The sequence below is a fragment of the Erinaceus europaeus genome, chromosome X (assembly GCF_950295315.1).
Source record: "Erinaceus europaeus chromosome X, mEriEur2.1, whole genome shotgun sequence".
Classification (NCBI taxonomy): domain Eukaryota; kingdom Metazoa; phylum Chordata; class Mammalia; order Eulipotyphla; family Erinaceidae; genus Erinaceus; species Erinaceus europaeus.
Genome location: NC_080185.1, coordinates 99,177,444 through 99,204,550, shown reverse-complemented (window position 1 = coordinate 99,204,550; position 27,107 = coordinate 99,177,444). Strand labels below are relative to the sequence as shown.

The 27,107-nt window shown below is 43.1% G+C and overlaps 1 protein-coding gene across 2 annotated transcripts in view; it reads left to right on the top strand.

Moving 5' to 3' along the window:
* Window positions 1–24,956, top strand: part of SYTL5 (synaptotagmin like 5) — a 107,294-nt gene extending 82,338 nt beyond the window's left edge. For both annotated transcript variants that reach the window (XM_060182627.1, XM_060182626.1), the window contains 5 exons: window positions 13,076–13,237; window positions 18,784–18,892; window positions 20,486–20,627; window positions 22,930–23,138; window positions 24,651–24,956. In XM_060182627.1, coding sequence (XP_060038610.1) covers window positions 13,076–13,237; window positions 18,784–18,892; window positions 20,486–20,627; window positions 22,930–23,138; window positions 24,651–24,793 — 765 coding nt within the window. In that variant the 3' untranslated portion in view covers window positions 24,794–24,956. The remainder of the gene's footprint in view (window positions 1–13,075; window positions 13,238–18,783; window positions 18,893–20,485; window positions 20,628–22,929; window positions 23,139–24,650) is intronic.
* Window positions 24,957–27,107: the final 2,151 nt, after the last annotated feature.

Below are 27,107 nucleotides of genomic sequence, written 5' to 3'. Positions count from 1 at the left end.
CTGCTGGTGAATCATATCAGGATAAGAAATATGAGCTCAGACAGAGCTTAAATACAGGAATAGGGCAAACTCGGGACGCACGGAGCCATGGTCCGTCATGCCAGGAACTGCAAGGATAAGTAGAGATGCAAATCCAAGGTCAAAGATGAGTCAATAGGATATGTGTCCTAGGTGGGAGCTGCATAGAACTTTCTTCTTCTTCTTCTAGCGTTTGCCCTTCTTCCGTAGCCAGTCAACAGCGTCAGGTTGAGCCTGATGTCTGCTTGTTGCTGGCTTTGAAAGTGACTGGGATCCATGTGGATTCAGTTGGCTAGGAAGGATCGTCAGTTTCCCCAATGAATGGGTACTCACGGGATGCACCACGAGAAGGTCGATCCAATGCATAGAACGAGCAGAAGGTTCAAGGAGGTATGGGCAGCTGACCCTGGAGAGCATTCTGCTAGAAAAGGACAAGTAACTGGAGCAGTCTTGTATCTGCTTCATCTAGATATTTATCTTTTTTCCCTTTTGTTATTTTATTATTATTGTTGTTACTGTTATTGACGTCATCGTCAATGGATAGATCAGAGAGAAATGAAGAGAGGAGGGGAAGACGGGAGAGAAAGACAGACACCTGCAGACCTGCTTCACTGCCTGTGAAGCGACTCCCCTGCAGGTGAGGAGCCACGGGCTGCAACTGGGATCCTTACGCCGGTCCTTGCGCTTTGCACCACGTATGCTTAACCCGCTGCGCTACTGCCTGACCCCCCTAGATATTTATCTTTTTACCCTTGCCCTTAGATTGGGCTTTTGAAGTTTGCTGTCTGCAACTGTTGGCAAGAAAACTTATCTCCCTCTGACCTCCTAGATTATTCTGGCCAGGAATTAATTAAATTAACCCAGCAGAGATTGTCGAGAAAAAAGATAAATGTTTTTACCTGCATCGGGAGTCCCTTCAGAAAAGGATCCTGTGATCTGCTCCATCCAGTCAGCTTACACAGTTTTTGTGCTGTGTGTGTTTTTATTGTTTGTTTTGTTTTGTTTCTGTTTTTTTTGGGAGGGGGTCATGGGATGTGGGGTGCAAAGACATGCTGGGAAAAAGAAACTTTGACATTTAAAACTAGAATTTCGCAGGGTCTCTTTGCATATGCAGATAAACCTTACAAACCCTAGTGCAAGAGTTCAGGCTGCCTCCCACCTCCCAGAACACTGGAGAGGTTCATGATATTTAGGGCGAGGTCATTGGACAAAGCATCAGTGTTTGATCTAGTGTTCCTTGGCTTCCTTTAATTCAAAATAATCAGCGTGCCACTTCAGCAGACGCCGGGCAGCCTCTCTGTGTTCACGATGTGAGTTCCTCATTGCTAATACTTGGCTGAATCTGGGGTTCCTTTCCTTTGCTTTTTTTTCTGTTCCCTATTAACACCGGGGCTTTCCAGACCCAATTGAGTTTTAAAAATCACCTTATTGTGGAAAGTAATGATTTATAGGACAGTTATCACATTATTATTTTTCCTTCCTTTCCTCTCCTCTTCTTTCCTTCTTTTATTTCCGTTTTTCTCCTCCCTTCCCCCTTGCCTCTCTTTCCCTTGTCATCTCTGGGGTTTCATCACTCCAGGCTTTTTCAGGTAGAGGTAGGGATGGGGCGATGGCGCCCCCTGGTGAAGCACATATCACCATGTGCACGGATCTGGGTTTGAGCCCTCACTCCTCACCTTCAGGGAGGAGGACACTTCATGAGAGGTGAAGCACGTCTACAGTTGTCCGTCTTTCTCTCTCCCTCTCAGTTTCTCTTTATCTTGTCAAAGAAACTTAGAGAGAAAGAGAGAAAAAAGAGAAAGGAAGGAAGGAAAAAATAAAGGGATAAAAATGGCCGACAGTTCTCATGGATTTATCGTGCCGTCACCAAGCCCTTGTGATAACCCTGGTGGTAATTAAAAGCGAGAGGGAGAGAGGCAGAGAGGCAGAGGAGAGGAGAGGCAGGGAGTAACCAAAACACTGAAGGTTCTTTAAATACATTGGGGATCAGGCTGGAGACTGGGCCGCCTTCATGGCTGAGCAGCACACTATTCAGGTGAGCTATTTTGTGGCTCATGAGTACGTTTTCTTCCAGCGCCATGATAGCTATCTGTGTACCATAACCCCCACCAACTGGAGTCTTCCCAAGGATTGTAACGGCTAACTAACCGGTTAGTTAGCCGTCATGCACTGGGTCCCTCACATCCTCTCAGTCTCCTCCCCCGCCCCTTGTCAGAATCCTTAGATATCCAGCAATAGTCCATAGAGATTATAATTAAAGTTTCACCCTGTATAACGACTTCCTTAATCACACATCTGTTGTTGAACATTTGGATGATTTCCAAATTTGGACAGTGCTGTTAGCATCATAGCTATTCATAGATCTTTGGATGTGTGTTTTTGTGTTCTTTGGCCAGATGCCTAACAGAGGGATTGTCCAGGCTAACTTCTTGACATAGAGGCAGAGAGAAAGGCAGCACAGCATCAAGGTTTTCCCCAGTGAGGTGAGGGGCTGGCCTTGAAGCGGGGTTACTTGCATGACTAAACAGGTGCCCTCCTAGGTTAGCTACCTTGCTGCCCTTGGCCTTTTTTTTTTTTTTTTTCCTCCAATAAGATGAGTCAGTCAGACAAATTTTGTCACAAGGATGCTGGGGAGAAATTCCTCTAGCCCTCTGTTACTGATTTATTGTTTATTAGTTATTGGATAGAGATAGAACTTGAATGGGGAGGGGAAGATAGAGAAGAAGAGAGACAGACAGACACCTGTAGATCTGCTTCACCACTCGTGAAGTTTTCCCTCTGCAGGTGGGGACCAGGGGCTTGAACCCAGGTCCTTGAGCACTGTAATGTGAGCGCTTAACCAGATGTGCTACCACCTGGCCCAGTCCTCTGCTTTCTCTTTGGAATGGTAAAGAAAACACGCCTGAGGCTCCTTTCAATTTCTAGGCCAACATGCACAGAGGGGCACTTTTCGTTCTCTCTCTCCTCTCTCTCATATGTTTATCTCTATAGCATATGAATGAATCTTTCAAAGAAAATGTTCCGGTTACTATGAGATAGCTCAGTTGGTAGAAGGCACACTTTACGATGTCTGAGGAGCCAAATTCCATGCCCATGGGCACCATATTGGATCACCTGCACAGGGAAAGCTTCACAAGCGGTGGGATGATGCTATGACATCTCTCCTTCTTTACTTCTTTATTTATTTATTTATTTATTTATTTATTTAAATTTTAAGTGTCGGAAGTTGGGCGGTAGTGCAGCGGGTTATAAGTGCACCTAATGCAGAGTGGAAGGACCATCCTAAGGATCCCGATTTGAGCCCCCCGGCTCCCCACCTGCAGGAGAGTCACTTCACAAGTGGTGAAGCAGGTCTGCAGGTGACTTTCTCTCCCCCTTTCTTGTCTTTCCCTCTTCTCTCCATTTCTCTCTGTCCTATCCAACAATGACAACATCAATAACAACAATAATAACTACAACAATAAAACAACAAGGGCAACAAAAAGGAAATAAATAAATAAATAAATAAATTTTTAAAAAAGTGTCAGGGAAAGATGTCTTTTCAACAAATGGCATTAGAAAAACATGGGTTGAGGGAGCCGGGCAGTAGCACAGCGGGTTAAGCACATGTGGCTCAAAGCGCAAGGACCAGTGTAAGGATCCTGGTTCGAGCCCCTGGGTCCCCACCTGCAGGGGAGTCGCTGCACAGGCGGTGAAGCAGATCTGCAGATGTCTATCTTTCTCTCCCCTTTTCTGTCTTCCCCTCCTCTCTCCATTTCTCTCTGTCCTATCCAGCAATGACATCAGTGACAACAAGAGTAATAACTACAACAACAATAAAAGCATTAAGGGAAAAAAAGGGGAAAATAAATAAATATTAAAAATTTTTTAAAAGATGGGTTCAGACATGCAGAAGAATGAAACTGAACCACTATATTTCACCAAACACCAAAGTAAATTCCATGTGGATCAAGGACTTGGATGTTAGACCAGAAACTATCAGATACTTAGAGGGAAATATTGGCAGAACTCTTTTCCACATAAATTTTAAAGACATCTTCAATGAAACAAATCCAATTACAAAGAAGACTAAGGCAAGCATAAATCTATGGGACTACATCAAATTAAAAAGCTTCTGCACAGCAAAAGAAACCACTACCCAATCCAAGAGATCCCTCACAGAATGGGAGAAAATCTTTACATGTCATACATCAGACAAGAGTTTAATAACCAAAATATATAAAGAGCTTGCCAAACTCAAGAACAAGAAAACAAATGACCCCATCCAAAAATGGGGGGAGGACACGGACAGAATATTCACCACAGAAGAGATCCAAAAGGCCGAGAAACACATGAAAAAATTCTCCAAGTCTTTATAATAATAACCATAACAATAAAACGACAAGGGCAACAAAAGGGAATAAATAAATAAATATTTTTAAAAAATTAATAAAATGCTGACCACCATTTTTAGCCCATCTTGGATAGAGCTTGAAGAAATCATGTTAAGTGAAATAAGTCAAAAACAGAAGGATGAGTATGGGATGATCTCACTCTCAGGCAGAAGTTGAAACACAAGATCAGAAGAGAAAACACAAGTAGAACCTGAACTGGAGTTGGTGTATTGCACCAAAGTAAAAGACTCTGGGGTGGGTGGGTTGGGGGGAGAGTACAGGTCCTGGAACAGGATGACGGAGGACCTAGTGGGGGTTGTATTGTTATGTGGAAAACTGAGAAATATTATGCATGTACAAACTATTATATTTACTGTCAACTGTAAAATATTAATCCCCCAATAAATTTTTTTAAAAAAAAGTGTCTGCCAGGAGAGGTGGAATCATGCAGACCTGGAGCTCCCATGATAACCTTGGTGGCAAATAAAATAAGAAAAATAAAATCAGGGAGATGGAGTTTAAAAGAATGGGGGTGGGGCGTGTTTAAGTCCTGGTTCACAATAGTGGAGGAGGACCTAGGTGTGGGCATTAGAGTGTTCTGCAGAAAACTGAGAAATTTTACACTTTTATCAACATCTGTATTTACTGTTGACTGAATCATTAGTGCCCACCAGCAAAAAAAAAAGATAGAGACCCAGTGTGCTATGGAACACTGACATGACAGTGAGGAACATGACAGTTTAGCCGAGGCCAAGATGTGAGGACGCTTTTTGGGGGAGAGGTGGAAGTACCTCCGACACTAGACTTGTACGTCAACATTCCCCCAGTATACTCACCAAGGAATACACACTCATTAACCAGAAAAGAAAAGATTTCGGGGACTGTCAAGACAGCTCACCTGGATAGTGATCCTGGTTTGTTGTCATGCCTGTAACCCAGGTTTGAACCCAACGTCCGCCGCACTAGAAAAAGCTTCAGTGTTGTGTTTTTCTCTTACACTCTTTCTGAGGGGGAAAAAAAAAGTCATTCTGGAGCAGTGAAGCCCTAGACATAACAACAATAAAAGGTATTTTAGGAGCCAACCTTAAGTCATTGTTTAAGGTAATGGTAAGTAACAGTTTCTCTTGATTGTCACAGGACTTACATTTACCTGAATTCTTTTTTTTTTTTTTTTTTTTTTTTTTTTAGTTTTTTTTTTTTATTTAAGAAAGGATTAATAAACAAAACCATAGGGTAGGAGGGGTACAACTCCACACAATTCCCACCGCCCAATCTCCATATGCCACCCCCTCCCCCGATAGCTTTCCCATTCTCTATCCCTCTGGGAGCATGGACCCAGGGTCATTGTGGGTTGCAGAAGGTAGAAGGTCTGGCTTCTGTAATTGCTTCCCCGCTGAACATAGGCATTGACTGGTCGGTCCATACTCCCAGTCTGCCTCTCTCTTTCCCTAGTAGGGTGGGTCTCTGGGGAAGCTGAGCTCCAGGACATATTGGTGGGGTCTTCACCAGGGAAGTCTGGCCGGCATCCTGATGACACCTGGAACCTGGTGACTGAAAAGAGAGTTAACATACAAAGCCAAACAAATTGTTGAGCAATCATGGACCCAAAGCTTGGAAAAGTGGAGAGGAAGTATTAGGGAGGGTACTCACTGCAAACTCTAGTGTACTTCTGCTTTCTTACTTTGGTGCCATACTCCAAACTCAGTCAATTTCTGCTTTGCGTTTCTACTTCTTTTTTTTTTTTTTTACATGCATAACATTCCCCAGATTCCCATTTAACAATACAACCCCCACTATTTCATTCATCATTTTTCATGGACCTGTATTCTCCCCACCCACCCACCCACCCCAGAGTCTTTTACTTTGGTGTAATACTCCAATTCCATTTCAGGTTCCACTTGTGTTTTCTTTTCTAATCTTGTTTTTCAACTTCGGCCTGAGAGTGAGATCATCCCGTATTCATCCTTCTGTTTCTGACTTATTTCACTCAACATGATTTTTTCAAGGTCCATCCAAGATTGGCTGAAAACGGTGAAGTCACCATTTTTTACAGCTGAGTAGTATTCCATTGTGTATATATACCACAACTTGCTCAGCCACTCATCTGTTGTTGGACACCTGGGTTGCTTCCAGGTTTTGGCTATTACAAATTGTGCTGCCAAGAACATATGTGTACACAGATCTTTTTGGATGGATGTGTTGGGTTCCTTAGGATATATCCCCAGGAGGGGAATTGCAGGGTCATAGGGTAGGTCCATTTCTAGCCTTCTGAGAGTTCTCCAGATTGTTCTCCACAGAGGTTGGACCAATTGACATTCCCACCAGCAGTGCAGGAGGGTTCCTTTGACTCCACACCCTCTCCAGCATTTGCTGCTGTTACCTTTTCTGATGTGTGACATTCTCACAGGAGTGAAGTGATATCTCATTGTTGTCTTGATTTGCATTTCTCTGACAATCAGAGACTTGGAGCATTTTTTCATGTGTTTCTCGGCCTTTTGGATCTCTTCTGTAGTGAATATTCTGTCCAAGTCCTCCCCCCATTTTTGGATGGGGTTATTTGTTGTCTTGTTGTTGAGTCTGGCAAGCTCTTAAAATATGTTGGTTATTAAACTCTTATCTGATGTATGGCATGTAAAGATCTTCTCCCATTCTGTGAGGGGTCTCTTGATTTGGGTAGTGGTTTCTTTTGCTGTGAAGAAGCTTTTTAATTTGATGTAGTCCCATAGGTTTATACTTGCCTTAGTCTTCCTTGTAATTGGATTTGTTTCATTGAAAATGTCTTTAAAATGTATGTGGGAAAAAGTTCTGCCAATATTTTCCTCTAAGTATCTGATAGTTTCTGGTCTAACATCCAAGTCCTTGATCCACTTGGAATTTACTTTGGTATTTGGTGAAATACAGTGATTCAGTTTCATTCTTCTGCATGTTTCAACCCATTGTTTCCAACACCATTTGTTGAAGAGACTCTGCTTCCCCCATGTAATAGTCTGGGCCCCTTTGTCAAAGATTAGATGTCCATAGGTGTGGGGCCTCATTCCTGGGCTCTCAATTCTATTCCACTGGTCAGTGTGTCTGTTCATGTTCCAGTACCAAGCAGTTTTGATGACAATGGCCCTATAATATAGTTTGAGATCTGGCAGTGTGATGCCTCCGTTTCTGTTCTTTTTTCTCAAGATTGTTTTGGCAATTCTAGGTCTTTTCTGGTTCCAGATAAACATTTGTAGCATTTGTTCTATTCTCCTAAAAAATGTGCTTGGGATCTTGATGGGGATAGCATTAAATTTGTAGATGGCTCTGGGTAATATATTCATTTTGATGATGTTAATTCTTCCAACCCATGAACATGGAATATCTTTCCACTTCTTTGTGTCTTTTTCAATTTCTTTGAGTAGTGACTCATAATTTCCAGTATACAAGTCTTTCACTTCTTTGGTTAGGTTTATTCCTAAATATTTTATTGTTTTTGTTGCTATAGAAAAAGGAACTGATTTCTGGATTTCAATTTCTTCTAACTTAGTGTTTGCATAGAGGAATGCCACTGACTTTTGAATGTTAATTTTATAGCCTGACACATTACTGTATTGCCTGATGATTTCCAAAAGCTTCTTGCTGGATTCCTTAGGTTTTTCCATGTATACTATCATGTCATCTGCAAATAAGGAGAGTTTGACTTCTTCTCTTCCAATCTGTATGCCTTTAATTCCTTGCTCCTGCCTGATTGCTATGGCAAGAACTTCCAACACTATGTTGAATAGTAATGGTGATAGTGGGCAGCCCTGTCTAGTACCTGATCTGAGGGGAAATGCTTCCAGTTTTTCACCATTGAGTATGATGTTGGCTGTAGGTTTGCTATATATAGACTCCACTATCTTCAGGAATTTTCCATCTATTCCTATTTTTTGTAGTGTTTTGATCATAAAGGGATGTTGTATTTTGTCAAAGGCTTTCTCTGCATCTATTGATATGACCATGTGGTTTTTGGTCTTGCTTTTGTTGATGTGGTGGATCACATTGATTGATTTACGTATATTAAACCAACCTTGCATGCCTGGGATAAACCCCACTTGGTCATGATGAACAATTTTTTTGATATACTGCTGTATCCGGTTGGCTAGAATTTTGTTCAATATTTTCGCATCTATGTTCATCAGAGATATTGGTCTGTAGTTTTCTTTTTTGGTTGTGTCCCTGTCTGCTTTTGGTATCAGGGTGATGTTGGCTTCATAGAAGCTGGCAGGGAGTATTTCAGTGTCTTCAATCTTCTAGAAGACTTTTAAAAGTAGAGGTATTAGTTCTTCTTTGAAAGTTTTATAGAATTCATTTGTAAAACCATCTGGTCCAGGACTTTTATTTTTGGGAAGATTTTTGATAACTGTTTCAATTTCATTAGCTGTGATGGGCCTGTTCATGTTATCCACTTCCTCTTGACTTAGTTTTGGAAGTTGGTAGGTATCTAGGAAATCATTCATTTCTTCCAGGTTCTCTAGCTTGGTGGCATATAGTTGTTCATAGAAGCCTCGCATTATAGGTTGAATTTCTGCAGTGTCTGTTGTGATTTCTCCTCTTTCATTTACTATCCGATTTATTTGGGTCTTCTCCCTTTTTTGTTTTGTGAGTCTGGCTAAAGGTCTGTCGATTTTGTTTACTCTTTCGAAGAACCAACATTTACTTTCATTGATCTTTTGTATGGTTTTCCTGTTCTCAATGTTATTTATTTCTGCCCTAACTTTAGTAATTTCTGTCCTTCTGGTTGCTTTAGGGTTCCTTTGTTGTTCTTCTTCTAGGTCTTTAAGATGTGCAATCAGGCTGTTTATTTGTGCCTTTTCTTGTTTCCTAATGTGTGCTTGTATAGCTATGAACTTCCCTCTTAGGACTGCTTTAGCTGTGTCCCAAATATTTTGATAGCTTGTGTCTTCATTTTCATTGAACTCTCGAAACATTTTGATTTCTTCCTTGATTTCCTCTTTGACCCAGAAGTTGTTAAGAAGTGTACTGTTGAGCTTCCACATTTTGGCACTGTTACTAATCTTTTGTTGATTGTTAAGTGTTAGTTTAATTCCACTGTGGTCTGAGAAGATGCTTGGGATGATTTCAGTGCTCTTGAATAGGCTGATGCTGTCTTTGTGGCCTAACATATGGTCTGTCCTTGAGAATGATCCATGTGGATTTGAGTAAAATGTGTATTCCAGTTTCTTGGGATGAATGACTCTGAAAATATCCAATAGTTCTAGTTTATCTATCTCTTCATTTACCTCCCTTATGTCTTTACTGATTTTCTGCCTGGATGATCTGTCAAGTTGAGATAGTGGGGTGTTGAAGTCCCCTACTATGATTGTGTTACTGTTAATATATTGCTGTAGCTCTTTCAGTAGAAGTTTGATGTATTTAGATGGCTTCTCATTGGGTGCATAGATATTAATAATTGTTAAGTTCTCTTGATTGACTGATCCTCTGAGCATTAAGTAGTGTCCATTCCTATCTTTTTTAATCTTATCTATTTTAAAGTCTATCATGTCAGATATGAGAATAGCTGTTCCTGCCCTTTTTTGTGGGCCATTGGCTTGAATGATAGTTTTCCATCCTTTCACTTTAAGTCTGTGTTTGTCTTGTTGCGTTAGGTGAGTTTCCTGTAGACAACATATTGTTGGGTTGTGTTTTCTGATCCATCTTCCTACTCTGTGTCTTTTAATAGGTGAATTCAGGCCATTGACATTTATTGATATCAAAGATTGAAGATATTTTAATGCCATTCTTGTAGAGTTTTAGAGTGTTTTGATATATGTCCTATTTGTGGTGGTCAGGTTGTTTATAGGAGACCTTTCAGAACTTCTTTCAAGGCAGGCTTGGTGATGGTTGCTTCCTTCAACTGTTGCTTGTCTGAGAAGGTTTTGATGCTTCCATCTAGTCTGAATGACAATCTAGCAGGATATAGTATTCTTGGCTGAAAGCCTTTCTCATTGAGCACTCGATAGATATCTTGCCATTCTCTTCTGGCCTGTAGTGTTTTTTTTTTTTTTTTTTTTTTTTAGGTTCTTTTTTTTTTATTATTAAAGAAAGGATTAATTAACAAAACCATAGGGTAGGAGGGGTACAACTCCACACAATTCCCACCGCCCAATCTCCATATCCCACCCCCTCCCCCGATAGCTTTCCCATTCTCTATCCCTCTGGGAGCATGGACCCAGGGTCATTGAGGGTTGCAGAAGGTAGAAGGTCTGGCTTCTGTAATTGCTTCCCCGCTGAACATGGGCGTTGACTGGTCGGTCCATACTCCCAGTCTGCCTCTCTCTTTCCCTAGTAGGATGAGTCTCTGGGGAATCTGAGCTCCAGGACACATTGGTGGTGTCTTCAATCCAGGGAAGTCTGGCTGGCATCCTGATGACACCTGGAACCTGGTGACTGAAAAGAGAGTTAACATACAAAGCCAAACAAATTGTTGAGCAATCATGGACCCAAAGCCTGGAAAAGTGGAGAGGAAGTATTAGGGAGGTACTCACTGCAAACTCTAGTATACTTCTGCTTTCTTACTTGGGTGCCATACTCCAAACTCAGTCAGTTTCTGCTTTGCGTTTGGCCTGTAGTGTTTGTATGGAGAAGTCTGCTGCTAATCTTATGGGTTTTCCTTTGTAGGTGACTCTTTGTTTTTCTCTTGCAGCCTTGAGAATCCTTTCTTTATCCTTATTCCTTTCCAATCTAAGTATGACATGTCTTGGTGTCTTTAGGTCTGGGTTAATTCTGTTTGGGACCCTCTGGGCTTCTTGAATCTTTATGTCTTTGGTGTTGTCTAGACTAGAGAAATTTTCAGCTATTATGGCCTGGAGAACGCTTTCTTCCTCCCCTTCTCTTTCTTCCTCTGGTAAGCCAATAATGCGTATATTGTTTCTTTTGAAGTCATCCCATAGGACTCTGTTGTTGTTTTCAGCATCTCTTAATCTCTTTTTGAGATCTCTTACTTCTTTTTTAGTTGTCTCTAATTCATCCTCAATCTTGCTAATTCTGTCTTCAGCCTCATTGATTCTATTCTCTCTGCCCTCTACTGCTTTCTGGAGTTCATCTATTTTGTTGCCCTGCTCTGATACTGTTTTAGCTTGTTCAGCTAGTTGCCTTCTTAGCTCAGCGATTTCAGCTTTCAGCTCTCTAATAACCATGAGATAATTAGAATTTTCTTCCATATTCTCATTTGTTGTTCCTGCATTTCTGATGACAATTTTTTCAAATTCTTTACTCACTCCTGTTATTATTTCCTTAGCTAATGTTTGGATGTTGAACTCGTTGTTTTGTGCTTCACCCTCTGGAGGACTTTTAGCTGGACTCTTGTCCTGGTTCGAGTCTCCAATATTTTTTCTTGTTGTTTTAACCATTTTATATAAGTTAACAGTTTTTTCAATCCCTGAGTTGGAGTTCAGTGGTGTAAAAGCCTTTTTTTTTTCCCCTGTAGGCTATGGGAGCCTGAGGGCTTTTAAACTATCAATAGGCTTCTTGGCTTAATCACTGACTCCTGACCAAGAGATAAAGCAGGGTGTGGCAGAGATAATCCAGTGGTTATGCAAAGAGACTTTCACAGCCCCTCAGCTATGCCACCGAGGTATAGGTCTTCTCCTGAGTTTCCCGGTTAGATCTCTGTCCGCTGGTGTCCCTCCCTGTTGCTGCTCCAGATTCTGAGGGTAGTAGCAATGGAGACTCAGAATTGCACTTGGTGAGTCTCTGGGGAGTCCTTTCCTCCCTTCAGCTGTCCCCTTGTTGGTGGAGCAGACTGGAGGTGGTGTCTCCACTGACAAACTGTCGAACTGTTAGCAGTCACTTAATCTCTCCTTAGGCCCCTCTCTCCTCTCTGTCACCAGCCACGCGTGTAGCCACGCGTGTTTGTACTCACGGGTGATTTACTGGGTTTCTGTGGTCACTCTAGTCCTGTCTTGTTTCGTTCTGGGTGGTCTCCTTTGGTATTCCTAGTTGATCCGGGAGAGGAGAGAGGAGAGAAAGCCATCTGCTGCTCGTAGCTCCGCCTCCGGAAGTCGAATCAATTCTTTTTTTTTCAATATTTATTTTATTTATTTATTCCCTTTGTTGCCCTTGTTGTTTTATTGTTGTAGTTATTATTGTTGTTGTTATTGATGTCGTCATGGAGAGAGGAGGGGAAGACAGAGAGGAGGAGAGAAAGATAGCCACCTGCAGACCTGCTTCACCGCCTGTGAAGCGACTCCCCTGCAGGTGGGGAGCCGGGGTTCGAACCGGGATCCTTACGCCGGTCCTTGTGCTTAGCGCCACCTGCGCTTAACCCACTGTGCTGCAGCCCGACTCCTCATTTACCTGAATTCTATATGCCAGGTGACAGAACTTAGATAAAACCTTCCTTGGGCATCTTGGAAATAGCTTACCTGAACATTTTGAAGGTGGCTTCTCCTATAGTGTAGCCCTTGAGATTACCAAAGGAGATTAGGGGTGGGAGTTGTGGTGGTGATAAGGCAGATGAAAACCGGATAAAATAGAAAGGATACAAAGTTAACTATTTGATTCCCTCCTACATAATGGGTATCTCTTTAGCTTATTAAGTAATAAGCTAGTGGAGGGTGTGGTGTGCTGACATTGATCACGAGGACATGTTAGCTTGTACATGTGACAACAAAAACAGTCTTATGAAATCACATTAGCCAATGAAATAATCTAAATAAAGATCTCGCTTGCAGTACACCATCAGCCATACCCAGCTGGAAACCAGAACTCTGCAGCTGTCAGTCTGGCACTATGATCGATTTGGACGAAACAGCTTCCTTGGCGAGGTTGAGATTCCTTTTGAATCGTGGAACTTTGAAAATCCGAGTGATGAATGGTTTGTGCTTCAACCCAAGGTAAGAAATGCCTCCAACATCAGTTAGTCATGCAACTTGACAAGTTATGAGCAAAATAGACCTTTTTTTTATTTCCCCTACTTTTCCCCCCTTTGAATAGGACAGAGAAATTGAGAGGGGAAGGAAAGATAGGGGGGGAGAGATACCTGCAGACCTGCTTTACCGCCTGTGAAGCACCCTCCTTGCAGGTGAGGAGGCAGGGGCTCAAATTAAGATCCTTGTGCTGTTTCTTAGGCTTTGTACTATGTGCACTTCACCCGGTACCCCACCACCTGGCCCTATCTTCTTCTTTTTTTTTTTTTTTTTTAATGAGAGAGATACAGAGTGAAAGATACACAGAGAGAAAAAGACCAGAGCACTGCTCAGCTCTGGCTTATGGTGGTGCTGGGGATTGAACCTGGACCCCAGAGCCTCAACTTTGGGACCTCAGAGCTTTGGGCACGAAAGTCTTTTGCATAACCTTTATGTTTTCCCCTCAGCTCCATGTTGGTGTTTACTGTCTGTACAACTTGGTTGGTCCTTTGCCAATACCCCTTTGATGTCCATTAAAAAATAATTAGTGACTTGATAGTGGTTTACAAGGTTATAGGATTTTAGAGGTAGAATTCCACCCCATACCCATCACCCTTTGGTGCACTGAGAGCACTTCCTTAATAAGAGACTTGCCTGATATTCCTCACCTGAGAGCCAAACATATCAGCCATGTTTTCTTTCTCTGCCAGGATTCTGGCACCTATAGGGAAAGGCTCTAGGTTTGGACATAATTGGATCACATTCCTTTCCCAAATGGCATGAACAGGAGCAAAAGCATGCCCTGCACATTGCTTTATGCTTCCTCCATGGTATTCCCTACAGGTTACCAGCTGAGAGAAGTACCACCTCAGTCTCCCCCTCTCACCTCTCTCATTTCAGTGTAGCATTCACTTCCTCTGCTGCAGCTACAGTGTGAGCAGCCCCGGAGACTTCATGTCCCTTATAGATCATCCAGCATTGTCTCTTGTAGATTATCTGTCTGAGCAGGTAAAGCGTTGCCCCACAGGGAGTAATTGCCTTAGCGCTAAAGGATTCGGATTAATAGTCTTGCATCTGTCAGCACTGACATCCTCTTGCAGTGGGACCACTGGAAAGCATCTTGTTGCTTCTGACTGTGTGTTAGTCTAAGTCCCTCCAGACCTGCCTTTGTTTTTGCTAGATCTTAATTGCACCGAGCCAGTCTGCTGGGCTGGTGAAGACAGGACTCACTGGAAGGTAGTTTCAGGGTGGAACATACACCCATTTGGAGTTGCTTATTAGCTGGAGCCTAGAATCTTGCTGAAAGGCAAGTTAGGTAGTTAGAAACAAAGGGTTTGTCAGTAGGAAGTGGCTTTCACAGTGTTCCCCAAAGGTGCTATAAGAAAAGCCAAGGACCTTGCAAAGTCAACAGCAAGCTTAAGTGGTTTTCCATGAAAACTGCCTCTGCTCCACCTTTGGTCAGAGAGGAAATGTAAATCCCTGTGGCGTTCATTATTACCTAGTGGCAAGGCTCTCTGTTTGGCACATTTGCTCGAATTTATTATCTGAGACCTATGATGAGCTCTCAACTTCTGTCTCTGATGGCAAGTGGATTTCTCACTCTCCAAAAAGCAGATAAACTGGGTGCTAACTAATCCTGCCACACCTCTACTCAGCCGACCTCACTGGTTCCCTGCTGCCTTGTGGGGGTTTAGGGTGGGTGGAATAAATCCTAATCTTCACCCTAGCTAGCTAGCCCCATCTTCTGTATCAGAGGAGGCTGGCCATAACTCTACCTGGGTCCAGTTTCACACATCTCTCCACATTGGTTTTGACACCACCAACCCCCAGCCAGTACCTGCTAATCTTTGCGGAAGATGAACCCTCAGCTGGTAGACTGGGCCTGGCCTGAGGGTAGGAAAAGCTAGAACAGCCTGAGTGTTTAGGTCTCTTGCACTTGAACAGAGCACTTATTCAAGAGCTGGCAGAGGAAGGATCATAGACACTTCCCACTCCCGTGCCTGTAGTTGACAGCTCTCAAGTGTGACCTAGTCTGTGTCCACCATAATATAACTTTGTGACTTAGGGCCTTCTGGGGAAGCTGAGGGGTGAGGGTTTTTGTTTCCATCTTCCTTGCTACTACCCTCCCTGAACATACTTCTTCCCAATTCTTAAACACCTTCTACTCTGTCCCTGTGACATGCTCACTGTGCTTTCTTACCCTGGACTAATCTTCCAGTCTATCTGGCATCATCTTTCTCATCCTCGAAGGGCCAGATCAGGGTCCCTTCCTTCGCAGTCTGGATTGCTCTCTTCCCGTAGTCGCTTCCTTATATGTATAAGTATAAGTACTTGCACTTCAGCGACTGCCATCTTTGTCTGAAACTGGGCTTGCTTTTGTGGCAGAAGGCAAGGTAAAGACTTCCAGCAGCAATCCTTGAGATTGTGCAGCAGCGGAGAATGCATTGGACTGTTAAATAGCGCCAGGTTCCAAGTTCAAACTTTTGCATTGCATATGCCAGGGTAATGCTATATGGTTTACTTTTTCCTTCTCTCTCACTCACTCAGAGATAAATCTTTAAAAACAAAAAAAAAGACTTCCTAGGGGGCCCAGCGGTAGCGCAGTAGGTTAAGCGCACATGGCACAAAGTGCAAGGACTGGTGTATAGATCCTGGTTCAAGCCCCCAGCTCCCACCTGCAAGGAGCTCGCTTCATGGGTGGTGAAGCAGGTCTGCAGGTGTCTGAATTTCTCTTTCCCTCTCTCTCTTCCCTTCCTCTCTAGATTTCTCTCTGACCTATCCAACAACAATGACAACAACAGTAATAACAATAATGATAAACAACAAGGTCAACAAAAGGGGAAAAAATAGCCTCCAGGAGCAGTGGATTCATAGTGCAGGCACCAAGTCCCAGCAATAACCCTGGAGGGGAAAAAAAAAAAAAACTCCCAACAATCAGGACCAATATTAGTTTAGTTAATAGGGAAAGTAACAGAAATCAGATACTCACACACATACCACTGTGTTTTATAAACATTTATTTCACCTAAAAACAAATTAATAGATGCTCATTTTTGAAACTTCTGATATAGGGACACTTAATTTTGTTCAAGTATTGTTTCAGTGGTTACAATTCTCATGCAGGGCGGGGGAAGTAGAATAATGGTTATACAGAAATACTTTCATGTCTGAGACTCCAAAGTTCCAGGTTCAGTCCCCTGCACTACCAAAAGCCAGAGCTGATCAGTGCTCTGGTTTAAAAAAAAAAGCCTCTCACAACAGCCTCCTGGCATAAGCAGCAACAACTTTTAGTTTGAGTTGCAGGAGGAACTGCATGCATTTTACTATTCCCGCTCCCCCCCCCCCCCCATGTAGAATTGAAGGGACTCAGCTTCTTTTGAGGTCCAATTAGTTTGCGTGGTACAAAATGTTCTGCAGGAGATGTTGCCTGGGAATTTCCTCATAAGAGTGCCCCCAAAATCTCAGTACATTTGTACAGGTTGCAAGGTAATGTCTGACATTGTCAGAGGCTGAGTTGGGCTGTATGCTTACATTGGCTGTCCCACGGGATGCTGAATGCCGATGTTGAGCTCAGCTAGGCCTTCCCCAGGACTACCTACCCAGCCTTGAGAGTACATACCTGTGGCTCCTCATTGTAGCCTGGGCCTCACATTTGGGGATTCCAGAGGGAACAGGCCTAGAATATCCATTCCTAGAGAGGAAACAGAAACTTTTTACCACAGTGCCTGGACCAGGCTCTGACATCCTGTTACTTCTGTCACATCCTACTAGTCAGAGCAATCACAGAGCCCACTCACATCCAGAGAAGACAGATCCCTACTCCCATTGTCTAGAGGATCAACAAAGTAGCAGTCTCTTGAATATTTCTTTTTAGTGTACAGGTTTCCTTTTTGCCACTGCCAGCCTTCTTGTTTTTTGTTTTTTTTTTCTTTTTTTGGTTGTTTTTTGTTGTTTTTTTTTTTTGCCACCAGAGTTATTGATCAGGCTCAGTGCCCGCACTACAAATCCCCTTATCCTTTCAGCCATTTTTTTCCTTTATCTTTTTTCTTTTATATTTTATTTGCTAGGACAGAGATAAATTGAGAGGGGATGCAGAGATAGAAGGAAGAGAGGGGCATCTGCTCCTCACTTGACCACTCAGGAAGTGTCTAACCTGCAGCATAGGAGCAGGGCTTTGAACACGGGGCCTTATGCATGGTAATGTGTGCTCAACCTTAGTCCTTCTCTTTAATTTACCACAATGTCCATAGTGATTCACATTTACTCAAATATATAACACTGCCATAGTGTTGTAAGTCCTTTAACAGGGAACTTGATCTAGACTACATTTTGATCTTTTTGACCATCTAATCTTAAATTTGCCCCTAGCAAAAGAAAATTCAATAAAATATTTGAATGATTTTTCCCAACTTTCTAATCAGTTTGACCACAATGGGAAAGAAAGTAGACATGCATTCCTTCTCTGTGCTGTGTGCTCAGTCTCTCTCTCTCTCTCTCTCTCTCTCTCTCCCCCTCCCCCACCCTCCTTACAGTTGAATGGTATAGTTGAGAGTTTGCCAGTCTGCCAGCTCTCAGAGGAGAGTAATCTTTGAGTTAATATTAAGACAGTACTCTGCTTTACCAGCTCTGGTTCTGAAAAATCCAAGTTCAACTGATTGAAAAGCAAGGAGTAAGAGACCTGCAGCAAAGTTCTGATCATATACTCATGTTGAGTTTTTAAACTGTTGACTTTGAGATGATCCTGGATTCACACACAAGTATGCAAAATAATACCACACTGTTCAGAAAGATTGCCCACTGGGTAGAATACATGCCTTGCCGTGTGTGTGGCCCAGGTTCAAGCCCTAGCACCACAGAGGAAGCTGTAGTGTTACTGCCTTTCTCCTTCCCTCCCTGATTAGAAAGTAATGAAATCATGCACGTTTGATGCCTCAGATGTGTGTGTGTGGGGGGAGAGAATACAGAACGATCCTTCGCGTCCTTTACCCAGTTTCCCCAATGGTGGTATCATGATAACACAACCAAGATACTGGTGATCCACTGATTTGATTCAGATCCATTTATTTGCTCGATTTTCCTTTGCGTATGGAGTTCTGTGCAGTTTGATCACATGTGTGCACACCACAGCCAAAATGCAGAAAAGTCCATCCCCACAAGAATCCTTCATGCAGTTATAATCATACTCTCCTCTCTCCTGCCTCCCCATCCCTATCTCTTAAACCTAACCTGGTTTCCATATCTGTTTTCATTTCTTCAACAATGTCATATAAATGGAATCGTACAGTGTGTATCCTTTTGAGTGGATGTTGTCACTCAGCACAGTTGACTCGGATTCTCCCAAGTTGCTGCTTGCACTAGGAGTTTTCCTGCCTCTCCTCTCACAGACCTACAGTATCTTCTAAACCAATAAGTGTTAACATACTTGGTGTCACTCTTAAGGCGCCAAGTTAAATACTCAACATCTCCAACCTGGGCTACACACTAATAAACTGAGCATTGCTGTCTTGCCTTTTTGCCTGTCTTCTCTGGGTCAGGTGGAGTTTGCTGCTGACATCACACTTCAGTACAAAGGAGAGCTGACTGTTGTTTTACGCTACATTCCCCCAGAGGAGACGCTGATCCTTCCAATAGGACAACTTCAAGGTAGAGTCAAAACAAAACAAACTGGGGCCTGGTGGTGGTGCACCTGGTTGAGCACACATGTTATAATGCAGCAAGGACCTAGGTTCAAGCCCCCCATCTCCACCTGCAGATGGGAAGATTCATGAGCAGTGAAGCAGTTCGGCAAGTATCTCTTTGTCTCTCCCTCTCTATCTCTTCCCTTCCCTCTCACTTTCTATCTGTCTTATCAAATAAAAAGAAAAGGAAAAAAAAACAAACCACATTTTGGTACCAGTAAATAGCTAACCTGGATAGTACGCTGCTTTGCTATGTGCTCAACGCAGGATCAAATCTGACCCCCAACAGAGTGGAGGACACTTCGGTGCTATTGGGCCCTCTTAGCCTCTCTACTCTGTCTCTTTGTCTCTGCCTCTCTCCTTGTCTGAGAAAGTCAGCTCAGGGCAGTGAAGCCCTGAGTACAATGACAAAAAAGAAAAAAGATCAATAGCTTTGATCAAAGACATTCCATTTCTACAAGCTTGAAAATGAGGTGCAGCAATGATGGCTGAGTAGTATTACTTTTGCTTTGCACTTGTGGAATGGAAATGGATAGGTGCCATTATATTCTGAAGGGGGAAGTTGGGGAGTGTATCTTCTTCTCTCTAGGGAAGCATGTGGAATTCTTAAAAGGAAACAGCAGAGTCCATGCTGAGAAAGCATCCTTGAGAATGGAATCAATTTTCTTCCCCCAGGCTGAGAAGGGAGGAAAATGGTGACAGGGAGAGAGAAAGTCTGCTGAGAAGGGAGGTCTAGCAGGCTCCGTTGTGGGCTTTATGACAAGAAATCTTGAGGATGGAGTTGACCCAGAAGACAGAGTGCAAAGTAAAACTCAGGGTGTCAACTTTTAAACCTCTCCTGCCCTTCTCCTCCCATCAGCTCCTTCCATTCATCGTGCCCCTCTTTAGTGGGACCCTCTGTCAGTGACTCCCTAGCAGCCTTAGTTTCCTCTCCTCCAGGGGAAATTTAAAATAATAGGTTCATTCATGTAACATGCTTAAAATAGTACCAAAGAAAGGCACTGGGAGTGCTGGTGGTGGCAGGCTCATTTGTGTTGTATATGATCCAACAAATAAAAAGGTGATGTGGGAAAGAACGTTTCCTCATTCTGAGATGTAGCCATTCCTAGGCTGTCCCCTTTAAAGCTGACCCTGCATGGAGCTGACAATTTATAAGACTACAGTGTCTGCTTCCTCCACTGATGTGGAGACTGGACTTAAACATGGGCTGTGTACATGACTAAGCACACTGTCCAGGTGGGAACACAAAATACTACGGTATCAAAGAACGGAGTGCTGGAATTTTCTCTCTCGGGGTCTTGGTGCCTATGTGTGGCTTTCATTGTAGCCCTTCTCAGTGAGAGTAGGAGTATGACCCAGGTACTTTTCGAAGTATTCCTTTATATCCTGTGAAAAGACATCTCTTGAGGAACGATAGTTAGTGTTTTCCATTTATTTGTGTTTGTTTCCCAACAGCAAATGAAATAAGTCTCTGCAAATTTTCTTAATCATTTTAGAAATGAACCCCATGAACTTTCTCTCTTCCTTTCCGTGCCCCTCCCCCCCCCCATGTTTATAGTGGATGCAGGAAAGAAGACCTTTAAAAGGGGGAAGAAGGATTCGCCTATAATCCCTGGAGGGATTCTGGAAGTATTCATCAAAGAGGCAAAGAATTTGACAGCGGTGAAGTCTGGAGGCACTTCTGATAGCTTTGTGAAGGGGTAATTTCGTTCGTGCTCATTTCCAAGTAGAATAAGTGGGAGATAAAAGGGATCTTGGACCTGTAAGGCAGTGGGGGCTTTGATGCTTCCACGTTCCTCTTAACCAGAGTGCACTAGGGAAGAGGCACCCTTGTATGGTGGCTCTAGCTTCTAGAATAAAAACTGGTGTAGAGAAAACTTAGTCTAGTTTTCCTGCTCCCAGCATATTTACTGACTTCCAGTCACTCGCTCTGAAGATGGGCAGTTTCCTGTGAGGGTCATTCTTCAAGGGAGAAAAGAGTGTACAACCACAGCAGTCCATAGTGACTCTTCAGTAGTTGGCTTTCTCTGGGGAAACTCCAGGATGAAGATGGCGCTCACGGCATCCTCCCCAGAGAGTTGCTGAGGCGTAATTTGAGGCAGCTCTAGAACTCTCTGTCTGCCGTTTACGCTGTAGTCAACAAAATAGTGAATTAAGTAAGACAAACTATGTCAGTGCTTGTAGTCCGGGACTGAAAGGCAAGGGTATGGAGTAAGTACAGAAGCAGCATGGTTATCTGGGACCCAGATTTTGCCTGTCGCCGATTCGTGGGCCAAGATAGCAGCTTGAATTCCACCTAGCCCATTCCAATTACAGTTGGCAAGACACCTCCCAGAAGTTGAAAGTATTGTTGCTACTTATATTCCACTGATCAGAATTTAGTCACTTTACTAGAAGTTGTGAACTGTAGTCTTCATTCTGGGCAACTTGAATCTAGCTAGGTAAATGAGGATTTTTTTTTTTTTATTTTAACCTCCAGGGTTATTGCTGGGGCTCGGTGCCTGCACTACGAATCCACTGCTCCTGGAGGCCATTTTTTCCCGCTTTGTTGCCCTTGTCATCATTATTGTTGTTATCATTGCTGCTGTTGTTGTTGGATAGGACAGAGAGAAATTGAGAGAGATGGGGAGACTGAGGGGGGAGAGAAAGATAGACACCTGCAGACCTGCTTCACCGCCTGTGAAGCGACCCTCCTGCAGGTGGGGAGCCGGGGGCTCAAACCGGGATCCTCCTGCCGGTCCTTGCGCTTTGCGCCATGTGCACTTAACCCGCTGCGCTACTGCCCGACCCCCAAATGAGGATTATTTTACAGAAGAAGCAGAAAAAGGAGGAGTAGAAGAAGGAGAGAATGGGTATTGGGAAATGACCCGTCTGTACTTGGTGCATGAACTTTCAAGTGTCGTAATGGCTCTTCTTCCTTACAAGATTATTTGTCTAGTGGAATTTTCTCATTTCTGTTTGATATGTTGTATAAACCTATGTATGTCTCCTTCCCTAAGGAGTTTTCCCTTTTACCTCAGACCCTGTCTTTGCCACGCCCAAACCAGTGTTTGTTTGTTTGTTTTTAACCAGAGCACTGCTCAGCTCTGGCTTATGGTGGTGCAGGGGGGATTGAACCTGGGACTTGACAGAGCCTCAGGCATGAGAGTTTGTTTGCATAACCATTATGCTATCTACCCCCCCATCCGTTGTTGTTATTTTAATAAACTTTTGTTGATATAATACTGCTTTATAACATTATATAGGTTTGACCCATAGTAGAGAAGGTCTGGGATGCAGGGTTTTTTTTTTTTTTTGTGGAGAATTAACTCCAGGAAACACCTTTCTGGAGAATACAGAAAGTGAGTCTGGAAAGGGAGAGAAGCTGATAGAAGATGCCACTGTTGCCAACTAGGGCTCCCTTCCACTGGGGAAGCAATAAGGAACTCTGTGGAATGGGCCTCAGGATTCCCCCTCCCAGGGGTAGGGAAGCTGGGGGCTGCTCCTGGGAACATTAAATCACAGGGTTCCCAGTACAGAACTTAAACGGAGCCAGAACAGCACTAGAGAAAGTCCTTAGTTGCTGAAGCCAGAAAAAAAGGAAAAAAAGAAAAGGAAAGGAGAAACAAGATGCTTGAGGTGGGAAGCTGACAGCTTTCCAGGAACTGCTCATTCTTGCTGCAACTCAACTCTGAGCTGAGCCCAAGAATATAGGAGGCAGGACATAAGATAGTGTTTACCACAGGAAGTAATTACATTTAAAGATAAGAGAAGAGGATTCAAAATAGGATTAGAAAAAAGAGTAGGAAGCATTTTACTATCACTATTATTAAGAGAGACAATAAAGCATTCCACCATATAGATCTAAATTAAAGCATATAAAAACCAGAGTGAGAGGAAAATCAAACTCACACTTCCACATATACATTCGCTCGCTACGAATTGTGTGAAATCCAGATGTGTGTACAAAGATGCCATTTGTCTCCCTTTTCATCAGTGGGGTGGTTGTGTTTTCTTCTGCAGCTACCTGCTCCCCGATGATAGCAAAGCCACCAAGCACAAGACTCTGGTCATAAAAAGGAGTGTTAACCCTCAGTGGAATCATACTTTCATATTCAGTGGTCTGTATCCCCAGGACATAAAGAACGTTTGTCTAGAACTTACCGTCTGGGACAAAGAGGCCTTTTCCAGCAACGTATTTCTGGGAGGAGTTCGTTTGAATTCTGGAACTGGTGAGGAACTTGGGACCTCTGGGATGGTCTGTGACTGGGCTCAGGACAGTGGCTCTGTGTGTGGTTTCATCTGTAGGTGGCCTTCTGCACCTAGCCCACAAGCTCACATTTATTATTTATTTATTTATTTATTTATTATTGAATAGAGACAGAAATGGAAAGGGGAGAGGGAAGATAGAGGAGAGAAACAGAGAGACACCTGCAGCTCTACTTCACCACTCATAAAGCTTTCCCCTTGCAGGTGGGGATGAGGGGCTTGAACCTGGGTCCTTGTGCACTGCAGTGTGTGCACTTAACCAGGTGCGCCACCACCTGGCCCCCAAGCTCGCATTTCTTTAGCTAAGGTTCTCTTCGTTGTTCAATGAAAAGTACCACCGTATAACTTAGGGGTGTATAATGCTGCTCTTTCCAAATTATCACTTACACTTTCGTCAAAGTGAATTTCAACTGCTTTCTGGGACCTTCAGGTCTTGCGGAAGTGGAGGAAGAAGAGAATCACCAAGAGACCAGAGGCATCTGATGAGGGAGAGAGGGACTTCGAAGAGCAATTTGACCTTATCTTCTTCTTAGCTCTGTCCATCAGTTGTAGCCATCACACTGGTTGACTCAAATCAATACCCCCTCACTCCTGTAATCTAGTGTTGTTCAGATAGTTCATAGGAATACATCACTGTCACATAAGATGTAACTATTGGGTTGTCAGAAAAGTCATGATGTATTTTTCTATGGTTTTCAATGCAAAAATGCAACATGAGTTTTCCAGCAACTCAATATAATAGCTTACGTGGGGGTGGGGGTTGAAATAATAGTGCATTTTGCAGCACCCTAAAGCTCTCGTCCCATAGTTTAGGCAAGGCATGTGGTTTGCATGCACCATGGTCAGAATTTTTTTTTTTTTTTTTTTTTAGTATTTTACTTATTTATTTTTGAGAGAGATGCAGAGGGAGAGAGAGACAGAAACACCAGAGCACTGCTCAGCTCTGGCTTATGGCGGTGCGGGGGATTGAACCTGGGACTTTGGAGCCTCAGGCATGAGAGTCTGTTTGCATAACCATTATGCTATCTCCCCGCCCTTGGTCAGAATTTTATTGAGAGTTAACCCTGTGCCTATAATACTGCACTGATAGCTTGAGGAGAACCAAGAGCATCTATGCCACTAATATGAAAACTTTCCACATCAAAGAAGTGGGCTTTTGTAGCCTCAGGCCTTGGCTCACCCTGTTTTTTGTCATATCAGCTCAGTCCCGTTGAGGCTGCTCTCTGCTCAGCTGCCAGCATGGGGAAGAACTAGGGCTGTCCTCAGTTGTCTTGTCATCTCAGCAGAAGAGAATAGTGCAGGCTGCAAAGGATGTATGAATTCCATTCTGACACCACTCATCATAGGTGATGAGTGAGACTAAGCCAGCGAGGCATTCTCTGGTCAAAAATGCCCACTCAGAAATTGTGTGATGTCTTTCAGAATGTCAAGACATTTCATCTGTGAGGTCTAATGCTCCCTTTTCCCTTCTTTAGGTATGAGCCATGGGAAGAATGTGGATTGGATGGACTCTCAAGGCGAAGAGCAACGCCTCTGGCAGAAGATGGCCGACAATCCTGGGATTCCTATAGAGGGTGTACTCATGCTCCGTTCCAGCATGGGGAAGTGTAAATTCTGAAGGTACCAGTTTTCCATGAATCAGGTCTCCAGGGACTGTCTGGATATCATTTCCTACCAGTAGCATCCTGGGACCTGGAATTTTGTTTCTATGTCATTTCTCTCCTGAAGCTATTGAGATGAGAGGGGAGAGATGTCAGTGTTTTGAACATTTTAGAGCCTTGCTTACTGTTTGAAATTATGTACACCTAGATGTGTCCACGGATCAGGGCCTTCTTGATTGGAGAACAAAAAGTGCACCATAATCTCTTGTCAACAAGAAAACTGTGTGATGGAACATGGACTTTATACCATAAGAGAAATGGTGCAGTTACTTGTAACCCCAGTTGAAATCTGGGGGCTTAGGGTAGGGTGGGCAAATGTTTTTGTGACTGTGAGTTACTTTTGTTTCCTCAAATAGTTTGAGCATAAAGGGAAACACTCTGAATATAGATAACATGAAGAGGAAGAAATGGGGACAGTGGTCACCCTTTCCTCACTCTGGGAGTCCCTGTCCCTCAAAGAAGACATTGTGGTGGTAGTTTCTAGATGAAACATTCATCATGATATTATAACAAACATTACATCAACCAGAGAATTTTTCAGTATGATCTCACAGGTTTTTCTATGGTGACTATATGTTACAAGCTACACCAGCCTGCATTTGAGCAGAAAGCCAAGTGTTACCCTAGAACTATAAACCAGGACTGCCTTGGCTATGGAAAGTAGGCCCATTCTAGTCCCGACATAGCTATGAGAACACTCTGTTACTTCATTTATTTTATGAAGCTCTCTGAGCCATGAAGGGGACTGTCCACTAAAAGGGAATATGAAACGACTCAGGTTCCTGCTTGAGTAAATGTCTACACATGTCCTGTAGACCAAAGCAAGTGGCATGGCCATGCCGAGAATCAGGAGGCAGAGAAATCTGCTCTGCGGCCATGTTAGAGTGATGAGGATGCAGGAATGGATGAGTACTCGAGGCCAGAAGTTCAGCCCACCATACTTTCTGTCACCTGGAATTCCTGATGCTTTCACTGCCAGACGCAAAGGTAGTTAAAGTGGAACAGGACCTGAGACCCAGATTCTAAACAGATTCTAAACCTGACACCTGGAGAGCTTAAAGGACGTGTCCAAGATCACATGGGAACTGTGACTGTACCCATACTCAATTCCAGGATGTGACTTCTGCAAAGAGGACAGGAGAACACAGACTGAGGAGAATGTAGCACGCTCTATGGATCTGAGTGTGTACATCCCAGACCCGGTTTTCTTCTGGTGTCATATTCTAGCCCTTTGGCTCATCTTTTCATTTAAATTCATAAGAAAAAAAAATGCCTAAAAAAGTAGAAAATGATGATTAGGAGTAGGAAAGCTAGAATCATCCTCAAGCTTATTCTGGCTAATAATTTGACATTCTAGTAAGTGCGCTTAGCCTGGTATGCTACCACCCATCCCCCATGTTTCTTGAATTTCAGAAAACAGATTTGTTTACTTGGCACTATCCTTAGTAAAGTAGTAGGCAATCTATTTTCAGCATTATTCAAAAACAGGTCATTTTATCCTAGAAAACAATAGTTATTGTATAGAGTAGCTTAGTGCATACAATGCAGCATTTTTTAAATTATTTTTATTGGATAGAGACAGCCAGAAATTGACAGGAATAAGGAGATAGAGAGACAGAGAGACACACACAACACTGCTTCACCACTCATGAAAATTGCCCTCTGCAGGTGGGGACTGGGGGATCAAACCCGGGCCCTTGTGCACTGTAACATGTGCACTCAATCAGGCGTGCCACCTCGTGGCCCCCATTTTATTTTTTTCAAAAATAAGACAAAAACTTCACCATTTCCCTGTGTTCTCTTTGCCAAAACAGAAAATAAAAAGTATAAAAACATCACACCTCCCTCCACTGGAAAAAAAAAGGTCTTTAAACTTGAGACCAGGGAGCCAGGCGGTAGCACAGCAGGTTAAGCGCACATGGCGTAAAGTGCAAGGACCGGCCTAAGGATCCCGGTTTGAGCCCCCGATTCCCCACCTGCACGGGGGTCGTTTCACAGGCGGTGAAGCAGGTCTGCAGGTGTCTCTTTCTCTCCCCCTCTCTGTCTTCCCCTCCTCTTTCCATTTCTCTCTGTCCTATCCAACAGCAACAACATCGATAGCAACAATAATATCTACAACAACAACAAAAAGACAACAAGGACAAAGAAGGGAAAATATAAAAAAAAAGGAAAAAAAGGAAAGACGAGGCCACTCATTTCTTTTTTCAGAGGATGTACTCACAAATAATGAGTCTAGAGAATAGACTCCAGATTATCAACGTGTTCTCAAAA